Genomic DNA, 22,360 nt, shown 5'->3' with positions numbered 1-22,360 from the left:
CACTTTTGAGCCTTGTGTGTGCTATTTATGTCAATGTTTGCGTGTTGTTCATTTAGAAAAGGCGCATTTAGTAAACGTGAGTAAATATCCCAGCCAAGGTGGGTTTTTTTACATTTACATTACAAACCACTTGAGCCAAAAGCACGTAAACAGCCACAGGCAGGAAAATGTCTTAAGTATTTAAATGACAGGTGGAAAAACAAACAAAATAATGTTGCCAACTGTAGTCTGAGTCTTTCAACATTTGAGTGGCAGACAGTTAGCTGGAACATTCAGATGCTCTTGGATTAAGTTAACTTTATGGATCTGAATCCAGATAACTTCCAGCTGGGTTCCAGAACAGGACCATCCTAGGATTTGCTGGCTAGCTTGCTTGCATCAGGAGAAGATGGGGGTGGGTAGGTTGTGGGTTTGCACCATTACTTATTTTCTTAAAGACTTCTCAACAGCTTTCAGTATTGTTGACTAGTTCCTATGGTATTACTTGGGACCATCTCTGTTGTTTGGGAGCTGGTGGTTCTGTTTTCTCCCAAAGAGTATGCACCAGGAGGTGGTTGTAACAGGAGAATGATTGACTGCCAGGTGTGTGGAGTCAGAGAGTGACAGGTGCAGAGAATCAGTTGAGAAAGACAAGAGTGAGAGAGGGTGTGTGAGGGCGACCATAGGTAAAAGGCTGGGAGTTAGAGGAAAGTCAGGTTTGTTAGGTTAGTAAAACTACTCTTGTTCTTTATTAAGTGACTTCTTATTGTTTGGTATCTCCCATGAATAAGCTGTAGGGTAATCAGCCTAATTAGTCTAATTAGTGCATGAAAGGGTTAAATCCATAGAGAAAGCTGTCCTGTCTGTGTCACTTCCTCTCACCACAAGAGGAAATGGGTAGTAACCAAGTCTTTGTCCATGTGAAATTCAGTATGTAAGGAGCTCTGAGCTGATTGCTCCAACCAGCACAGGGCTTTAACTAGCCTCTCTTGTTTCAGTCCTGAATGGAGTCTGAAACTAGCATTTTTTTCTGTCCCAATAGTTTGTTTTGTAACTAAGCAACATTTTTAATTGTTTGGGCATCTTTTGTGACTACTGCATGGAAAAAGCACAGAAATCTGACCTTTGAAGAGTTATGTAAGTAAACAATTTTGTTACTTTCTTAATGTGTGCTATGCTAGGGAAGTGGGATAGCTTGGAGAGATCTTTTAAAAGGGGACACTTTGGGGCTCACTGGAAGGGCACATTTCAAAGGTTTCACAACCTATATTTCAATGCTTTTCTTTGCTGCATATTTTGCGATGTTAAATCTCCGCTGAGGTTCTTTCACAACTTCTGATGGGCTTCAGGAAGCTCCTGCAGCCAATCGGAAACTGCAGAAGCCCCGTTGGACGTTCGACTTCCAAAAACAGTTTGCAAACCAGAACAGTCACTTCTAGGTTTGCGACATTTGGGAGCCAAAACGTTTGGGAACTAAGCTGTTTGACTTCCAAGGTACAACTGTGCTTTGAGCATTTGTCCTGGTTTGTTTGTAGCAAGATTAGATGATGTTGGCTGTTAATGAGCATCCACTCTAATTTGTTTGTGGAGATGCTAGGTGCCCTTGTATCAAAGCAAATGTTACCACATGCTTTTCAGTGCATTTCCCCCTCACTTTTCATCCTAGCGAAAGGTTAAATCTTTTGGGGATACAGGTTTGTTGTGCATTTGGCTTTACTTGCCTGAATTTGCTGGTATGCGACTAAATCCCACTCAGAAACAGCGACAGTGTGGAAATACTCTGAGTCTACTTCAGGTCATGTTCATCACCAGTAATTCCACTATATTGTTGAAGGATACCTTTATTAATAATTCCACTACAGTGTAAAGAGACTACCTTTATATTTTTTATTAGTCCTTAGTTCTGTTTTATAACACATTAAAGGCTTTTAATATTCTGCCAACAGGCCTGAGACACTTGAACGCTCTTAAATGCCATTGAGAGGAAGCACTAATTCCCACAGTGAATGTTTCTCGGTGTCATTATCCTTACAGTTGAAAATAAGATGCTTAAGCGAAATTATATGAATCGTACAATTAAGCTGTTCAGGGTTAAATCTGAATTCTTGTTAAAATCTATAGTAAATCTGCTGCTTTCAATGGGACTAGGCATTACGGAGCTCGCTTATCAAAGCCGGTTTAATATTTCCTTGTCAGGTGAATAGGTATTTGTTTTAAAAGCAATCATTCCAGCATGGCAAATCAATGAGCCTCTGCAAGCAATAAGCCAGGCAGTGAGCAGAGCTGTCATAAAGCATGTGCTGGTACAAGTGTTTCAGATGTTTTATGGCCTCCTACATGAGCAGGAAGTGACAGTGAGGCAGAGCGCTTTAAGACTGGCCATGGCTCAGTTAGCCTAACTACTAACAAGGATATTTAAATGTATAATTCTGCTCTAGTTCCATTCCATTAGAGTAGAAAATGAGATTTGGTTGCTCTGCTTGACAAAGCTACTTGATCCCACTGTGCTGCCCTCAGATGAGCTCCGGCTAGGCCTCAGGCCAGCAACTGATTTTGAGTGGGCTTCACAGATGAGTACCTGGAAAGGCATGTAGCTTCTGCCTGATGGTCCTTGGATAATGGTTCTGTGCACAAATGTATTTCATTTCTCTGCAGCTAGGTAAGTTACTGAATTGGAACTCAGTTGAATCAGAATGAAGCATATTAGTAGAAATGACATTGCTCAGATGTAAATGGCAGAGAAGATATTGCTTGGGTCAGGCAATGGCAAGATCAGCACAGAAAGGAGATTTTGCATATTGATCAGAATCCGGAACTGGTCTGTGAACAAATTGCAGACAGCTGGGGATATGTCTTATGGAGATTGTACTTGAAAGACCCAATTTTATACATAAAAATGGAGACCATAGGCTGCCACTATGGGTCTAGCAACTGACTTGTTATTGGCTCTTGCTGCACAATAGGACTGCCAGCAGGTTATCTGTTATTCAAGTTATCTCTTAGCTATACTAGATAAACCTAGAGCTCTTGAGAGAAAGTACCAATGATGTTCAATTCACCTTCTCCGTATTGGAATCTTGGCTCATAGGAAAAACAATTTTTAAGCAAAGTGTTGACGTTGCTATCAAGGGAATTGATCTGTTATTCAGATGGGTGGTAGAGTAGAAACAGCACATGTGGAAGACTTAATGTTGAGCCCCTGGCACCTTCACTGAAAAAAGTAGTTCAGGAAGCAGGTTTGATGCCAATAAGAGGAGTGGACTTCTAGATGGAGCAAAAAGCTGAGTACAGAGTGCAGTGTGTGCACCACTTTGTGTGTGTGTGTGTGTGTGTGTGTGTGTGTGTGTGTGTGTGGCATTATGCAGATGCTTGTGGTGGAGGAGATCCCTTTTTTGCCTGAAGGTCACACTCCCTTGTGGGCATCCTTCTGAGAGCTGCTTGCCAGTGGCAGGCAGGACCAAAGGTAACAGCTGTGAATGTGACTCGCAGAGTATTAGAGTAGGTGCATTCCAGCCATGCAAAAGTCTGAGGGCTCTACACTCCCTCACAGTTCAGGGGCACATGCCAGTCAGGCAAATGTACTTGAGAAGGCATGGGGAGGGATGTGGCATGGGGAAGGGGGTGCCCCAGGGAGAGACTCAGGGGCCGGTTAGAAAGACCTGAGGCATGCAATTGGACCTGGACCCCGAAGTTGCTTCCAGAGCCATCCTGTGACACAGTGGGTCAGTGCGTTAGCCGGAAGGTTAGTGGTTCAAGCCCACCCAGGGACGGCTGTGGGCAGAATCGCCGCATGGCACGGGGTTAGACTAGATGAACCCTAGGGTCTCTTCCAATTCTGAATTGTGCTCATTAGAACAGGCTGGTGCTAAATGTTAACAGCTGTACAAAGCAACTGAAACAGCAGCAATTGCTGCTTCCGAAGCTAAGCCGATAGTTTCTGCAGCTCAATTTCCAGTAGTGTTTAAGTAAATAGTCCTTAAAGTTGCAATTCCCTTTGCTCATTATCTCAACTAGCTCAGAAGTGCTACAATACACAAAGTTTCAGAGATAATGGGAAGTTCCCTGGGTTTTGTAACTGTAACAGGGAGAGCGCTTCCATGAAATGACAAGCTGCCTTGCAGGTCATTGTGGGGGAAAGTTAACACGGCCAATGTGCAAGATGGTCTGGAGTACTTTCTGTTTGTTCATATGTCATTAAAACAAGGAGTGACAGATTTTATACATTTGAGAAATCTGAGGAAAGCTGAACTGGATGTGATGGCAGCCTTGGGTTAAAATTAGGTCTGTTGCTGAGTAGCAGCAAGGAAAGTTACTGCAATTTAAAACATGGCATTTGGGGGGGGGATGCACCTTTCAATAGCCTTCCCTCTTTCGTTCTTTCCTTCCCTCTTTCGCTCCACTAACCGTGCTCAAGCTGGACTGCTCCCCCCTTCTAATCGTGTGTGCCCCACCTCTGAAACCCTCCAGCTGCCAGCAATTGCCAGAACTCTCCCACAAAACTCTATCGCTCTTTTACCTTACATGGTGATGTTGCTTTGAACTAGGTTAGGGGATTCCCCTCCGCCTATGGCATCATGTCTTTAATGTAAATGGAAGTACGTACTTAACTGGCCATTTAGATGGGTGTATCATCATCATCATCATCATTATTATTATTGGAACTGATTGGTTTGGTTTCCTCTTAGAGAGTCTACCTTCATCTATACTGAGTCACAGTTTTGGCAAACACCCTGACTAACCCCCTCCCCCCAAGAAACCCTCTATACCAGGGTGGTCCAACTTTTCATACCAAGTGTGCCGCCAGACAACTTTGACAAGGAAGCCATGGTCCTCACACTGCCTTCTTGCCTGCACGCTGGGGGTGTGGGTGGAGCAAGGCCAAAATTTGATGTTAAGTGAGGTGCTGGGCTTTGGGAAGGCTGCAAGGCTCTGGCAGGGTCCTAGAGCCCTCCTACGTCCTTTCCAAAGCTGAGAAAGCGCCAACTAGGCCTTGGGAAGGAGGAAGGATGACCTTAGGACCCTGTCAGAGCCCTCCTGCCTCCTTCCCAAAGCCCAGCAGCTTGCTTACACAGCTGTGAGAAGGCAGCACAAGGGCTGCAAGGGAGCGGTGTCAAATGTTGCTGAGGGCCACCAAAAAAGGTCTTGGGGGCTGTGCCCCATAACTATCTTATCTATCTGTCATCTATCTATCTATCTATCTATCTATCTATCTATCTATCTCCTATCTATCATAGCAGTTTCATGAAATGTAAAATCCAGTGTAAATTTTTGACCACCTGGTTAATTAGTCTGATGTGAGAATGGCCTAACAGCAAGTTATAGAAACACCATTTATGACTCTATGCAGGTTTGAGTTTGATTGGGAGCCATCCTAGGCTGCAGCATGAAAACAGCACCTCTCTGCTCTGTTGGTCGATATCAGCAAACTCAGTTAACAATTGCTGGAATGCAAAAGCCATTGTTGGGGTGTGTGGCGACACAAAGATCAAATTGAGACTGAGAATTTCATCTAAATTTAACTCAAAAACAAGATTTGAAAAGCCCAGGGCATGCTCGCCTCGGCTGCACTTATTAGCAATGACAGCCAGAAGCAAAGAAACTCGCTATATTAAATTAAGAAGAAAAGGAAGACAGCATGTTATTCAGTATAATTAATTTGCAACACTGAGAAAGTGAGACCGCTTGAGACCCAGTATTTGCTTTCATTATTAGAGAGATGCTCTTAATTAAGACAAGACAAACTGAAATGATCAATTTAATTTGTGTTCAAACTAACTTTGATGAGAAAGAAAGAGATGGTGGTGGTGGGGATTCTAATACTAAAAAAAATGCTGTGAAGTTCACACAAGAAAAAGAATTCTATAGAAATAATGTAAAAAAAATGGCACTGCACAATTTCTTTGTACTTCTGAAGCCAGTCTCAGAAGGATGACCCAATCTAACTGTGTGTGCTTGGATTCCATTTGCGAGCAGATGAATCTGCTCTAGAGTGAGTCAGACTATTGATCCATCTAGGTCAATATTGGCTGTGGTATTGACTATGACTTTCTGGGGCTTCTGACAAGAAGATGCTGGCTCTTAAACCTGGCCTGGTGCCTTCTGTATGTATGTCCATAGATCCTTCTATCACTGAGCTACTGTGGTCCTCTGAACAGAGCGCATGCTTGCCCAGATTTGATCACTGGCATTTCCAGATTGGGCTGGGGAAAGGGCTTCGGTGTTTCTAAAAAGGTTAAGATTCTGTGAACCAGTTGCTTGGTGGAGGAGGGAAAAGCTGAATCCAGCCCCTGGTGGATTTTAAACTTCTGCATGTTCTGCTCTTGGATCAGATGTGGAAACCATGCAGGGAGAAATTGTTGGCATACATAGTTCCTTATTGAGCTGGGCTACACACGTGTGAATGATTTGGACTTTTCTGTCCTAGACTGAGTCTGTGGTCCTTATTTGTACAGACTCTTGCATATTTTACTGGCAGGGGGATGTATATCATACTTGTATGAGGATGCACATTTTTATTTCTGTTTGTTTGTGGGATTATAGGGACAACTTGGAAACTTAGCTGAGCCCCAGGCTATTTGCTGTCAGGGTAGTGAAACCTTCATTGCAGATAAGCAGTTTGGCACATTTCTTGTTTGGAGAGGCTTCATGTGGCCCACTGGGCATAGCCAGTGATTGGCAAGGAAAATTTGTATCTGCAGGTAGCCAACCTGGAAGGTTTTTAGTTTAAGGTGAAATTCCGCATAAGGAAAAGCATTATAAGCCTAGAAGGCAGGCAATGTGTTGCTACCCAAGAGTAGGATACTTCTGGAAGCCTGGTGGGTTGAGGGGCTGTTTAGTACAAAGAAAGTGGGTGGCATTTTAATCTAGTTTATTTTGCTGTTCTGCTCCAAAGGGAATATACTAGTTTTCTGTAACTTTTGCATTGCATCTTTTCCCACTGTCCATTTAAAATATGCACGTATGGAATACAATGTTTGATGTGTTTAATGACTTATGCAAATGTCACTCATTATTGGTTCACCTGCTGATTTTTCTAATGCTATAAAGTAATCTGGCAAAGGAAAATGAGTATGCCATGTGTGGAATGTGGAATGTGTCTTACAGCACCATGAGTACCAAAGAGCAGCTATATATTTTTTTAAAAAGCACAGAACATTATAAAGCTGTTCAAATGATATATTAGGATTTCAATCCAACATGTTCTTTGTAGCAACATTGCACACATTGCTTAGGCAGTGAACAGTGTCATCCCCATAACTCCCTCCTTACCGGACACACAAAAGAAAACCTTGAGTCCTGCATATTATGGAAAGAGTGTGTTACACAGAGTATAGAAAACACTAGCAGAGTGCATGGAAAACATTCAGAAGCAGGGAAACAATACTGTTTTCTTAAAATGTTCTGATAGCTTTACTGTTGAGTTTTTTCATTAATCTGACACAGTGATGGTGGACTTAGTTTTGACAACCCTAGATCAAGACAAACAAGCCTAACACATTGGGCTTCTCCATATGTAATTGTAGAAGATGCCCAAACCCTCTTCACAATACACTTTCTCCACTTCCTGTGAACTTTATTAAACTTCTTAGTTGCTTTATCTTGCCCAAGGCAACACAAAGTGACTTACAACCAAATACAGAAAGGGAGCACACTTTCCCCTGCAGAGACATGTGTGAGCGCCAGATGCTGGCGTGGTGCATGCATCTCACTGTAGGGGCATACTGACCATGAGACTACAGGTTTCAGACCAGAAGCACCTATACTGTTTGTTATTACACAGTACAAAAAGTAATGACAGCACAAGGAATATCAAAGTGGTTTCTCTATTCCAATTAAACCTTTATCAGGCCTGTGAATCTCACTGCCCTTCGATGAAGTCTTTGTTTCTCCCACCAGAACCTGATGTGGATGACAAATGCCTTGAAGGAAGCCAGTGATCCCGTTATTTGCTCATCTGTTTTACCACTTTACCATAACAGCCCAAACCATCCTAAGCTAAAACATGAAATTGTTCTGTTGGGCCTGTTCCAGCCACAGAGTGGAAAGGAAAAGTGGAAGTGAGGCCAAAGGTCCCAGAGATAGTCATCCCCAGAGAAAAGACCCCCCAAGGGAAATTACATTACCCATTACCACTGGCAACCAACCCTAGAAGGGGGGGGGGGTACATAAAACTGGCTATCTTTATCTCAACATGCCCATACAAGTTGAACCATATCTCCATTTTGTACTTGAAAACTCTGGGTCTGTGTTAATACAATTCCATTCCTCAAAATGATACTAAAAAGATTTCACTTCAAACTCAGGGAAAAGACTGACACATCACACATGAATAGCTTGCAACTTTATTCATTCCAAGGGGAAAATGTTCTTCATCTAACGTTTTGTTTTAGAAGCACACCCTGAAATAGCACCATTTTGACTATGTAACAGGCTGAAGTCAAAATATTAGCAAAAGGGCATTTTTATTATGAAGGTAATGTGTATATATAGGATTCTTTAAAAATCTGAGGCACTTTTTTGGTTTTAAGTGGTCAGGCTCATATCAGAGTCGGATGATGTCCTGTTAATTTGTAGGGCAAGATAGAGGCTGAACTCCCTTTATCTCCAAGGCTTTGCTGAAGTTAATCTCAAGAGGTTTAGCAGTTCCTTTGGTGAGCTTCATGGATCTAATGCATCCTTTGAAACGGATGTTAGTGGTCAGGCCAAACTGGTTCAGTCCATCTGTGAGGGAAGAAAGAAAAAAACGAAGGTAATTATTCAGACCTCCCTCTCTCTCCTAAAAATAAACATTTCCTTCATATTTCATTTTCTGTGCAGCATTTATGAGTAGAAAGCAATGTGAGCTGCAGGTGGAATCCAATTGAGCCCTTATGCTCATGGAAGTATTTCTGATCCAGCAGATGCTTCTGCTAAGGGACCAGGACGGGAAATGGCTTAGGCTACATGCCAGATATTTAATTTATAATGCATACCTTACAAAAGACAAACTTTGTCAAGTCACACTGCAGTTGTTCTTTTGGTACTGAAGGTGTCCTAACTTTATTTTTTTAAAAAAATAAAAACTAACAGATAAACAGGGAAAGGCACATCTTTTGTCTCCACTTTAAATTCATGGTCTTTTTCAGTTTACATTTAGTGGGACTGGGAGACACTTGTCATAGACATCTTGTGGTTGGGGGGAAAGAGATGGTGTTGTGGTGTTCTTTCGTTCTATTGCCTAGTGTTAGTGTAGGGATTTGTGTCAGCATCACGTGGGTAGGTCCTTTGTTTATGTATTTATACTGATAATGCGAGAGATTAGAGGGTTCTGAGGTTGATTGATTGATTGGGGAGGGGTAGGTTGTTGGGTCCGGCTAGCCATATTGATTTGAATATTGTGCTGTATATGTGATAAAGGGGAACCATACTAGGGTGAAGGCATCCTCCTTTGCTTGTCCCTGTGCCTAGTTTAAGTTTGTTGGTAACTTCTCTAGTAAGGTGGTTTGCCATACATTTTGGTACCAGTGGTCTATGTTCATTCCTGATAGGTCCCTTCCAAAGTCTAGGTTTGTACTTTGGATTTCTAGCTGCTGTGAGTACGTGACTTATGAGTTCCTTGTCATGTGTGTATGGTTGTCCTGGAAGATATTAAATAAGACTACTTCTAGAGTAGTGTCTATTACCTGTTTTGTTATTTTGGAAATTTCCTGCAGCACTGATACTCAGAAGGATTGAACTTTAGGGCATTCCCACCACATGTGCAGGTATGTGCTGACTTGCCAGCATTTAGATGAGATTCCTGGGTACATTCCGGAGCCCCGTTCGCATCCAGAGCAGAACGCAACCCGTGTGTGCGGGTCGCGATTCGCCACTTCTGCGTGTGATGTCATTTTGAGCGTCTGCGCATGTGCAAGCGGCGAAACCCGGAAGTAACCCGTTTCATTACTTCCAGGTCGCCGTGGAACGCAACCTGAAAACGCTCAACCTGAAGCTACTTTAACCCAAGGTATGACTGTATAGAAACACTAGCTTCTGTGGTGTTAGGTATAGGCCTGGGTGATGTTTTAATACATCTCCCAGGAATGGTATGCGGGCCAGAGCGCAATGGCTGCTTCACCCAGTGGGGTATTGCAGGTGAAACTGCCACTGCTCCTGAATCCCTTTGCTACCAGCGCGCAGTGTGCCAAAGAAGAAACAAGCTGCAGCTGGGCACTGGTGGCAGAGGGACTCAGGAGTGGTTATGGTTTCACATGCAATATACCCCTGGGTGAAACCACCATCCCACTCTGGCCATCATACAATGGAGGGAGGAACAAACATCACGTTCAAACTTCTCCATTGAGGGGTGCACAGCTTCCTGCCCCTCAGTGGAGAAGTCTAGCAGAGACCGTACCGCCACCTTATGCAAGTTGGGGGCTCTGTTACACTTCTCCATTGAGGAGCAGGCAGCTGTGTTGAGGGAGGGAGCCCCCCCCCATGTGAGCCAAAGGACAGGGCAGGTGGATTGCTGCCCTCCCCTGCCCATGTGAATGAAACTTAACAGGCTCCATGTGCTTGGCTGCCTTTGCCTGAGATGGTGGGCTGCGTATTTCCTCTGGGGTGGTCAGATGCAGGGTGTCTGCTCTGGCAGGCTAGACTTTGAGGGAGCCACTCTCCCTAACTTGTTCCCTCCAGGGGTGGAGAGACGCTCTTGCGCCTGGCGGGAGGACAAAGGTGCATTGACCCCAGCCCCATGAGGCACTGGGGTGAAACCAGTTCAGCTCCTCCAGCAGGAATAGCAGTGATTTCAGCCCAGCACCTCGTGGGACCAGGGCCAATGTAGTTTTGTCCTCCCTCCGTTTCAACATCGCAATGCCAGATCATCATGATTGGCTGGTGATACACTGTGATGTCGAAAAGCTGACATTGCCCAAGCCGTGTGTCTGCCCCCACAACTTTTCAAGTCCCTTTCTCTGGAATATCACCCAGGCCTGAGCATAGATATATGGCTATTGATGACAAAAAATAGAAAATAATAGAGTATAAAGAAGGGTAATTGGAGCTTTATGATTGATTTATTTCATTTATAACCTATGATATAGGTGGGGAACTTGTAGCCCTCCAGATGTTGGTCCTGATTTATGACTGTTGCCACTGCTGGCTTGGGCTGCTAGGTATCTTAGTCCAACAACATCAGTAAGATCACAAGTTTCCTATCCCAACTGGTCTTGTTACACAAACGGTGTACCTGCTAAACATTTGGTGGTTTAGGATAGTTTTGATTCACTACAAACTGGCTGGACTACGCCTTTCACCATCAGGTGTTGTTTTTCAGATTGGTTTTTCCCCCCTCATGAAGCATGGGATCCAGACAAGATAGTTCCACTGATTTTGTTATTTATTTTTCTTAATATGCATAGACTGCTTGATTGTTTAAAACAACACCACCCTCAACGGGTTTCCAAAAACAATAAAATCAACAGATATTTACAACCTTACTAAAACAATAAAATCAACAGATATTTACAACCTTACTTTAAAATATACAAAAAGTTAAAACACTAAAACAGATTAAAATGACCTCAGATTCCTAAGCATCTGGGTAAGCTTGCCTAAACAGGAATGTTTTTAGCAGGCAACCAAAAGAGATCAAGCGTCACGGAAGCCCTCCATAGAGCGCATTGTAGTAGCAGTGGATGAACCGCTGTGGGAAGGCTTTCCTGACCCTCAAATGGCTGTAGCTGTTGAGCCGGTCACAATGCATAAAAAGTACTTGCAGTAGCTGAGTCTCCAGTGACACAGCTGGACCCAGAAGTGCCTCCAAACTACAAACCTGTTCAGTTGGGGGGGGGGGAAATGCTACTCCATTTAGAGTAGGCAACTGAGCTACTCAAGATTCAAGCTCAGCTTCCTTTTCACCATCCATTTCAACTCTGCATCCCAGAAATGGCCCAGGGACTGCACAATCTCTCCACGCTCAGTTGTCCTGGAGAAATAGAGCTGAGTGTCATCAGCATACTGATATCATCTCATCCTGAAACTCCTAATGACTGCTTCCAGCGGCTTCCTATAGATATTACATAGCGCTGGAAATAGTGTAGGGGGCTGAAAGGCACTCTCCCAAGGCTATGTCCTGGACTCTGCCTTGAAGGTAGGATTGCAACCACTGTGATAGTTGTCCCATTTCCCATTCCATAGAGGCAGTTCAGGAGGATGAGAGATCAGAAGCCAGGTCTCACACTCCCTGTCCTGCTCTTTGCAGAGGTCATCCATCAGGGATGAAACACATTGAAAAAACAAACCCTATTTGACGATCACTGGATGTTGAGTTTGTGTACTCACCAGGATATCCTCCAACGAAGACAGGATCATTAGTCTCTGCTGAACTGGAAGCTGCATTCGGACTGATCCCTTCTACGTTGTGGCCATCTACTGTCAGAATTAAACGGTGCTTCATCTTGTGTGCTATAATCCTGTGCCACTTTCCATTACACAAGCTACCTGGAACAGCAGGTTCATAGATGGCAGAGAATCGACCTGCGCCATTATCGACATGGAACATCACCTGGCAAGCAAATTACAGAAACAATTAGGAAAACCAATTAGCTCTAGAAACAAAGCAAAACAAAATGTAATCTGCTAATTGCAAGGCTGGCTGCTATGCTGTCAGAAGGGATCTGCCTTAAAGCTATGAGTTGATATACAAGGTATAAAAGCAGAGACTGTTATATGTCATGTTTATGGTTTAGATCCTAACCCATTAAAGGCAGTAGTGGCTTGGTTATCCTCTCCAGCTAAAACAGTGTTTAAATACTTAATCAACATAAATGGATGAATTTGTGCTGTACTCAAAGATCCACTTGAAATTAATTTGCAGCTTTAGAACCCATCTTGGCAGGAAAGCTCAAAATTATGGGCATAATGTTTGTCAATTTACTGCTGCCAAACTAAAATGGGTAATAGACACAAAATACTGTTTCAGCAGCAGATTTGATGATTCAAGCGTTTGTGAGAACTTGACCAACTTGTAAAGGGTTTCTCCGTTAACTGTACTGGAATGTGTGGCACATAATAGTTTCTATGCAGAATTTCCTTTAGAAGAACCGTGATAAGGTTTGGAAAGGCAAACAGAAATTTCATCACGAGGGATCTAGTTATCCTGTTCCTACAAACCTGGTAAGGTGCTAAAGTGATATTCTAAATGTGGAAGTGGGACAGAGCAGCCAGGCTCTGCCCTGCAAGTCAGAGAGACACCCATATGTAAAAACCTATTGGGCTTCTTCAGTTGACCTGCAAAGACCTCAAAATGCCAAATGAAACCCTTTTTATACTTAACAAGAAGTACAGAGTGCCTTGGTGATACCTGGTTTTCAGCTAAACACTGTGATTTTTTTGCATAGCCAGGTCAAAAATGATGAAACTTATCATGATACGTACTTCAAACCGGTTTCAGATGGTATACTGATGATGTCGCCTAGCCCTAGTACTGGTATAAAGACAAAAATCTTGTTGTCGAGCTCCAGGTGCTTTAGACTACAACTCCTCTCATATCCTTGACCAGGAGCAGAAAGGAGGAGGTGTGGTGCTGTGCACCTGGCCTTCCAGCAGCACGGGGGCTGCTGTTTACTGGGCAGAGCAGGATGTGATGGAGGGGAGATTGGCTCGACTGATGAGCCACATAACACCAATCTGGTGCTCCCACCCTCCCACTGCCTCACCCCTCCCAGTAAGCAGCAGCACGCCACTGCAGTGAAGCCAGGTACGCAGCACCAGCTCACCTCAGTCACTCCTCCCCATGCCTATCTGCCATGCTGGCTAGGGCTGACAGGAGTTGGAGTCCAGAAAATCTAGAAGTCAGCAGGTTAGGTAAAGCTGGTTTACATGAAGTGATTGATAAACATAAGATTGTCTGAAACAATTCTCATAGCTTCCATACTCACATTTTCATCTACCAACTCAATGCCAAGCCCATCCATTTTTTGGCTGCTGATCCCCAAGAGGACGCCATTTGTCCGAGTTGTGCGGAACTCAAACTCCACTCGCAAATCCAATCCTACTTTATATGCTCCAACTGAGAAGTGAGGAAGAAATGCTGTGTCAAGTTCAGAGGTTTGGAAATAACACCAGTAATAATGTTGTTGCCACAGTAACAGAAAATACATGGGGCACAGGTACACTGAACTCCTAAGCCCTTTCCTTCAACAAATGGTTAATTTGCCAGCAATGGAAGACTGGCTTTCAGCCTGGGCTTGAGGGCCTCAGTGGGCTCTACTATCCGAGCAAGGTAGAAGATAAAGGATGAGGACATAAAATGTTGGTATCCATCTGTCTTGAATGCCTCTGGGGGCTGAATAAGCCTGTCACCATAGGAACATTTCTGTTCATATAAGAGTTCAATGCGATTTTGGGAGTGCAGAAGCTGAAGGGGAGGGCAGGGGGAAGCCTTGTTCCATGAATGTGAATTCTGCTGCACTCAAGGGAGGAAAGTTAGAATCCAAGTCATGTTCTTTGATAAAATAAAATAAGATTATTTAAACAGATATATCAATGTTTTAGAATTGTTGTGGGGTTTATAGTTATAACTGCACAAGTTCTTTTAAATGACACTCTTGTTATTCTTTCATTCATTAAAAGAACTTTTGTAAATTTAATCATATCCACAATCCTTTGCAAGACCTGATATTACTGCTGTTGAACAAAGTACATTTCAACAAACCTTGCACAGGTAGCAATCCCTGTGGGCCATCATAAAAATCTATATTTCTTTCATTTTGCTTCTTCACTTCTCAGCCTTTATGCTCCGATATATTCATACCTCCCTAGGCAACTGTCTTCTTAGGAGGGCCCAACCATGATTTCTGAAGAACAATTGTAACAATCCCCTGGTGCTCCATTTTGGAATAAAACCTCACATAACGTTACCTGTTTTGGCAAACCCTGTTCCTGAAAAGTATGTTCCTTTCTGTGGATTGGCAAAGCACTTTCCAACATTGTAGCTGGAGGTAGGATTATCCAGGTCAACAGAAGACTCTGTCATTTGGAAATTTCGCATGCATCCATCAATGCTATAGACAACCTGAGTAAGGGTGAAAAAGGTGTTAGTATATGCACAGCTATCTAAAATCCTTTCATCCCACAACTGAAAAAATCAGAGATATGGCATTGGCGAGTAGCTAGCATTTTTAATTCATTGTTCTTGGCTTTCTGAAATGAACAAGACTGATTACATGACTCCTATACAAAAAAACCAGGCATTAATGGGGCAATGTCCTTTAATTTTCTGCAGAATCACGTTGCTTAGAGCAGTGTTTCCCAACCTTGTGCCTCCAGATGTTTTTGGCCTACAACTCCCATCATCCCTAGCTAGCAAGACCAGTGGTCAGGGATGATGGGAGTTGTAGGCCAAAAACATCTGGAGGCACAAGGTTGGGAAACACTGGCTTAGAGGATATTCTAAGGTTTAGATTACACAGAATGTGGGTCACAGTTTTCTAAGCTTAAGCAAAGGTGACAGAAAATGTGTGATATAATAGCTTGCCAAATTACATTAGGAATATAAAATGTAATATTTTTCCTGGGTAGAACATATTTTCCACATCACAAAAGTGTGCTTTGAGATTACTATTGCTAGCATTTGTACATCTCTTGGACAAGAATGCAGCCATGTAACCTCTACTGTTCAATGATAAATCTGTCTGTCAACTGATTTATTCTTTTTCCTATGCAAATAGATTCTTTTGTCTTCAACAATCAGGTAAACAGACACCTTTCCAAGACAGCCAAAGATTACACTTCTAATTTTTATTTTGTGTTTTAGATTTTTAGGAGATTTTTTTTGTATTATATATAAATAGAGTATACAGTTGCTGATTTTTTTTTTAAATAAAAAAGATACATGTGGAATATTGGTGTGAAGGCTAGGTTGTAACTTAAGGAGTTCACTCACTGGGCCAGCATACAACCCACTGTGAAATGTGTCTACATTACTACCAAGTTTCCTGGGTAGATGCCAGCAGCGATTGGTGGGGCTGGAACACTCACCTGACCTTCTGCTGCTTCCTTGGAGATAGAAGGTGGGATGGGGCAATGGCAGAATCAATCTGGTGTTCCCACCTGTGCCACTGCCCCACCATGACATCAGCTACAGGACTCAGCTCGGGCATTACTGGAACACCTTGGGACCTGCTTCCTCATGGATGGATGCATACCACTCTGGTAACACCTTGGACCAGAGAAACAGCTTGGACCACCTGAATGCTAGCCCCTGCAGATGGGCATTGCTGGGAAAGGAATAAGTTACTCAGCCTCAAAGGGGAGGTTAAGGATGCAGTTTTTGAACTGAGTACCTCAAGTCTTTTAAAGGACACCAGAAGCAAAATGCTCATCCTTGTCTTTTGTTCAGCGTGGCTACACCATGTGCCTGACAGTGGTGTCACGGAACACATGCGTTAGGATTTTTTTAAAAACACAAAAAGTCGTCTTTACTTACGGGACCAATTCTTTTAGTTGTATAATTAATTGGCAATCCTCCAACATACAGCATCCCCACTACATCCAAAATGTCAGCTTTCTTTGGGCTTCTGGTCCTGTTTGTAGCACCATCAACTAAAAGGACACCTTCTTGCTTGGTTCGGAATATTTTTATCTGGAAAAAAGATAGAAGTTTAGTACATCACTGCTGCTGCTGCCGCCGCCGCCGCCACCACCACTATATCTAGGTTGCAGTCCTATTCATACTGCTTGAGAGCAATCCCATTGAACAGAGTGGAATTTACTTTTGAGCTAACATGCATATGATTTGGTTTGTGATGCAACATCCCTCATTTTTAACGAATGCTAAGTTACCTTCCTTTCACTTAATAGGATCACGTGCTGTCAGTAGCAGATGGCGTGGTGGCGATGTGCCACTTGACTGCTGGTTGGTCTCTTTGCCACAGCTTACAGGAAGAGAGTGTCGGAGGCAGCAGGTTGACGTGTGTTTGGATCAAGGAATCTTGCCATTCATTGCCACCTTGCCAGTCTCACTCTACACAACTTATGGGAGGTCGGATGAGTGGCAAGCCTCACCACAATGTCCTCTACTGTGTGCCGTGCAATCCTATACATGTTTACTCAGAAATAAGTTCCACAATATTCCCTGGGATTTGCTTTGAGGTGACTATAGTTCTGCACCCTTAGACTGAAATCCTACACAGAAGTAAGGTCTATTGGTGTCTGCTTTTGACAGACACGCTCAGGATTGCACTGTTATATTCTGAGGACTGAGGTGCTTAGGAAAATGGCATGTATTCGTAAGACATTGCATAAGCAATCATCATAACCACAGAGGTTTTATGACAACATTCTCCTGACTTGTGGTATTCAGAGGCACCCTCCCTCTAGCAGTGGCTAATAGCTATTGATAGTCTTATGTTTCATGAAATACTAGTAATGGTGTGGAATAGTACTGTTTGCTCTTTTAGAAAACACATTAATCCAAGTGAGCAAGCAAGCAGGCAGGGGCGAAACTGGCTGAGCATTCTGCTTTCAACAGAAGCCAATCAGAAGCTAATAACTAGGACTTCTGGTGAATAGCAACATTTGCAATACACATGACATTTGTGTTTGAATAAACCCTATGAGAATATTCATGTGTCTCTTGTTTTGCTGCCTTGCTTGATTTGGATCCAGACTTTGCTCAAACTGGTGACAGCTTCCTGCCAATCCCACCTTCCCCTATAGTTCCAGGCAATGTCCAGGAATCTGCTCTAGAGAGAGGGTTGGCCTGGGGGGGGGGGATACTATCCACTTCTGTCAATGGGATCCATCCCTTCAATGGGTCAAAAATGTCAGAAGAAGTCATTCCATTTATGGACAGCTAAGATTCAATCCAATCTATTCCTTCTACAATGCTTCCTCATTTGGGATTCCCTTCCCCGTTCCACATAATAACCTAATTCTATAGGTGCTGACCATCATTGCTCCATACCTTGTGCCACTGGCCATCATTGATTTTCTCAGGAATCATTGTGCTGGTGTTCCCATGGCCCAGGTCATAACTGAAGTATGGAAAGCCATTCTTTATTTGAACGGTGGCAAAATCAGCATGATTGATCCGAGCCATGTAGAAGAGCAACCCATTTTCAGCCTCAGTTCGGATTTCAAATTCAATGGTAAGTCTATACATTTGGAAAAAAGACCACAAAGTCGGGAAGCATTAATCTGCTTTATCTTTCACTCTTCGTCATAAAACTAACATCGCTAAAGGCAACATTATTTATAAGACAAATAAAACTAAGATACCCATTTCCTATTTCTGAACTTGCCAAGGTGTACGGATACAGTATTCATGCACTTACTGCATAGACTTGATTTAGAGCTAGAACAATATCATCTTTATGTGGTGCAGAAAAATAAGGGATAAAAACTTGTCGCTATGCCCACAAAAGGCCAATAGATCATTTTAAGAGCAAACAGGTTTTCAGTTTACTGAACTGGATAGGTGTGAGTTCTGAGTAGAATGGGGTTAGCCATTCCATCATCCAAAAGCAAGTCTGGGTCCAGACCCTTAAATGAAAAACATAAAATAGATGAATTCAAACAATAATTAGCATCCAAAGAACATTAAAAAAAACTCATGGAAGACTCTGAGGCTGCCTTCTATATACATAATTGAAACTGAAACTGATGTTCTAAATATCAGTTTATATGTAAAAGTGTAAATTCATACTTCAAAATATTTACTGTAAAAAAGATTCTTAATAGTGTAATCCTATGTATATCTCCCCAGAAACAATTCCTGTTGATGTTAATGATTCTTAGTCCCATAGGATTTAGTGTCTATAGGATTGCCGCTTTAAGTGCCCATAGATTGCAGTTTAAATAATTCTAGGAAATTAGTGACTTCCAGCAACACAGAAATGTTCTTGTCTGAGACTTGCTAAATATAGACCAATTAATTCTGTCTCCTTGGCACTTTTGCTTTATTATTATTTTTGCTCTGTTGGGCTTTTGCAGGAATGAGACACATATTAAAGAGCTACACTGATTTAGGAAAGGAGCTTCAAGTCTAACATGGAATTCTTGCTAAGTGTAGCATCTAACGTTGTTGAGATGAGTTTTAGAAGAACAAGAACATTTCAAACAGTCATTTTGTGCAGCATGAAATGAAGAGAAACTTGTACAGCTCCTTCAATTGTGGCTGTCCTGCCTAAAAGCATGCCCAGCATTACTCATCCCACACTACCACAATGAGTTTCACCACCATATCACCTCAAAAGTATGGAACATACTTATTCTTAACTTTGGTGTCATCAAATGCAACTGCAATATGACTGTTCCTTGAGAGGCCAAATTGCTTGCCGCCTTCCAAGGTAATTGGCTCCACATCAGCAGCGCAGTGTTCCTGCAAAACAAAACACCACCATCATCTCTTATTCATCGTGCTCTATTAGTTTAGCATGGAGCCCTTCCCACACACTCTTAAGGAAAGCAGGTCACATTTTGTATGACGGGTGGATCATGCCAGTATCTCAGTTTTGTAAACAGCAGAATTCACTTTGAACAACACAGGAGATGCATCCTAAAACAATGTTTCTCTTTCTTCCTGTGCTTGCCTTTTTGCTTTAAAGCTGAAGTAAGTAGTGCTGCATCTATGCACCAGACCCAATTCTACATCTGCTTTTGGGGGCATACCAGCTAAAACATCATCATAGGTTAGGTGAGTGAAGCAAACTCAGTTTTTTATGTCATAAGCACATAAGACAAGCCCTGCTGGATCAGCCCAATAGCCCATCTAGTCCATCATCCTGTTTTCACTAGGGGCGTGGGTGGCACTGTGGTCTAAACCACTGAGCCTCTTGGGCTTGCCGATCGGAAGGTCGGCGGTTTGAATCCCCACAACGGAGTGAGCTCCTGTTGATCTGTCCCAGGCTCCTGCCAACCTGGCAGTTCGAAAGCATGACTGTGCAAGTGGATAAATAGGTACCACTGTGGCGGGAAGGTAAGTGGTGTTTCTGTGCGCTTTGGTTTCTGTCATGGTGTTCCGTTGCGCCAGAAGCGGTTTAGTCATGCTGGCCACATAACCTGGAAAGCTGTGGACAAACGCTGACTTCCTTGACCTGAAAGCGAGATGAGCACCGCAACCCCATAGTCGCCTTTGACTGGACTTAACCATCCAGGGGCCCTTTACCTTTTTACCTTTACCTGTTACCTTTACCTGTTTTCACTATGGCCAGCCAGATTCCCGTGGAAAAACTGAGGTGAGGAGCAGGACCTGAGTTCCCCTGCGGGTTCTGGCAACTTATGCAGAAGCATGCTGAAGACTGTGGAATTCCCTCTTAAATTTTATGTGAAAACTCTTCTTTTTACATTTGACACTCTAGCTACAGACGTAAGTAAATCAGTGTCATGTACTAAAGAACCACATGAACATGAATGCCATATTATATGTTTTCTGCTTCTAGTGCATATGCTATGAAGAGGATAAATGAATAGGCTGACACAAGCAATTCACAAGAGAAAAATGTTTCAGGGCAAAAATAGGTCCAAATATACATATTACAAAACATTTTGTTTAATAGCCCCGGGTAACCATTTTCATCTGCTTTTATAATTCAGTGGAGATTAGACTGCAATGTTTGGAGTTCTGTCCATAAAACATTTTCAAAATATCATCAATTATACATTAGGAAACAAGACATTTACACTTTAAAGAGGAATCGCCTTTCTTTTATGCTTCAGCAACATGCAACCAATCACAATGATCTGGGTATCGGCTTTCAAATGGTTTTTTTTGGGAATAAACATTCTCTTCAAAAGAGAAAGGGCACAAAGAGAACGAGCACAAAGATGTTAAAGGCACTTCCAGACACAATGCTTTCAGAGAAATTGATGTTCTGAATGAAAGTGTTGGTCACTGAAAATCTGCACATTCAGAGTGCCAGTTATGGTTTCTGCAGCTGCTCCAGATGAACCAGCAATATCTATGCAGACTGCTATTATGTCCCAAACAACCAGGTTCACCTAAACCCCCCACAAAGGGAAGATTTTTTTCTTTTGAGGTACTTTTTGCTGCATGTCCTGCTATGAACCAGAAAGTCAAGTCAGGAGGACGTCTGGAAGAGCCCTGTTGCAAATGTGTGAGGCTAGTCCTTCAGCAACTGACCATTGGCAAAGGGAAATCTCATGCTCCTGCACATTCAGGTCCACATCTATTTTAACAGAGTTGCGTATATTTTTTTCCTGTCAGTTGCAACTTGAAACTAGGTGTATAGATAACAGCATAGACAGGCCCTCCACCATTTGATTGGCATGGACCAGGAAAGAATATAAAGATGCTTAGTGAAACCCAAATTATATTAAATACTACAATGGACCAAAAACGTCCAGAGGGAGAAGATGAAAGCATTCATGTTTATTAGAAATGTTACTGGAATGGGAACGTATAGCTTTTTGAAAAGACTGAAACTTTACAACCATGTACGCCGAAGAACAGCTTCAAGAATGAACCTTTTAATTAATTCTTTTAGCTGAAATCTTATTGATGTGACATTTCCTGTGAGACAGGAAATTGATACCTTCAGTAGAGCAGTTTGAGCAAATGGGAAGACTGCTGTCTGACTGTCTCACACATTCGTCTGCAAAGCTGCACTACGGCGGGTGGGTGGGTGGGAAGAGAAAAAGCCATTTAGTAGCAAAGCAAGAAGATAAAATCACTGTGAAACAGCACTGCAGCATCTAGCAGTGTTAAATAAAACCAGGGTGGGGGAAATTGGGAAAAACACTGGGAGATACCGTCACAGTGCCAAAGTCAGCTGAAATGTTGGCGCTCTTCACTTCAGCAGCAAGCAAGTCCTAAGAAGCAGTAAATAACATGAGGCAGAAGCAGCAATCACTGAAGTTGTCTCGCTACACACACACTATAGTGTTTGCAGCAGAAAGAGAGCTACTGTAGGACTCTAATATCCAGAACGCCCAACCTCAAGTTATTAGTTTATTATTTTTAAAATCTTCCTCAGAAATGAAGACGATCCATATTCAAAATGCAAATTAAGCTTTGTTTATGCCTGCATTAAACCTGAAACATAAAATACAGGACAAAGCAACAGCAAATAAACTCCAGCAGCTGAAATCCTTTCCAGAAGCAAACAAAATTGGCCAATCCTCACTGGGGCCCAGAGTGGTGTGTTTTCTGTGGCATGTGCAGCCCTGCCTCCTGCTGCTGCCTGGAGCAGAAGGTTGGAGGGTGGGAGATAATATTTTTCCACCATTTTGTGCTCCACGTAGGGCCCTTCACCTCTCCTGTCAGAAGCACACCATGATCACTCCAGCATCATGGAATTAATTAGCTAGCTAGCTAGCTTTATCACCCACCCTTCACCATAAATACATTTAAAAACTGATAAAAATCACATTTTTAAAAACAAACATAAAAACATTCCAA

General features: G+C 42.7%; 1 protein-coding gene and 1 long non-coding RNA gene across 11 annotated transcripts in view; one reads left to right on the top strand and one right to left on the bottom strand.

Moving 5' to 3' along the window:
• The first annotated feature begins 489 nt into the window (after positions 1-489).
• LOC310841059 overlaps positions 490-22,360 on the top strand; it is a 52,447-nt gene continuing 30,576 nt past the window's right edge. Inside the window, exon 1 of the long non-coding RNA XR_014562310.1 lies at positions 490-1,116. This is a non-coding gene — a long non-coding RNA (uncharacterized lncRNA). The remainder of the gene's footprint in view (positions 1,117-22,360) is intronic.
• Positions 8,306-22,360, bottom strand: part of LAMA2 (laminin subunit alpha 2) — a 453,343-nt gene continuing 439,288 nt past the window's right edge. For all 10 annotated transcript variants that reach the window (XM_083731000.1, XM_083731002.1, XM_083731004.1 and 7 more), the window contains 7 exons: positions 19,209-19,321; positions 17,906-18,095; positions 16,427-16,582; positions 14,860-15,013; positions 13,878-14,008; positions 12,280-12,502; positions 8,306-8,700 (listed from right to left, as the gene is read on the bottom strand). In XM_083731000.1, coding sequence (XP_083587126.1) covers positions 8,543-8,700; positions 12,280-12,502; positions 13,878-14,008; positions 14,860-15,013; positions 16,427-16,582; positions 17,906-18,095; positions 19,209-19,321 — 1,125 coding nt within the window. In that variant the 3' untranslated portion in view covers positions 8,306-8,542. The remainder of the gene's footprint in view (positions 8,701-12,279; positions 12,503-13,877; positions 14,009-14,859; positions 15,014-16,426; positions 16,583-17,905; positions 18,096-19,208; positions 19,322-22,360) is intronic.

The sequence above is a fragment of the Podarcis gaigeae genome (assembly GCF_964106915.1).
Source record: "Podarcis gaigeae genome assembly, chromosome: 3".
In the NCBI taxonomy this organism is placed as follows: Eukaryota; Metazoa; Chordata; class Lepidosauria; order Squamata; family Lacertidae; genus Podarcis; species Podarcis gaigeae.
The sequence above is the reverse complement of the archived record's forward strand: the minus strand, read 5'-3'. Positions and strand labels throughout refer to the sequence as shown.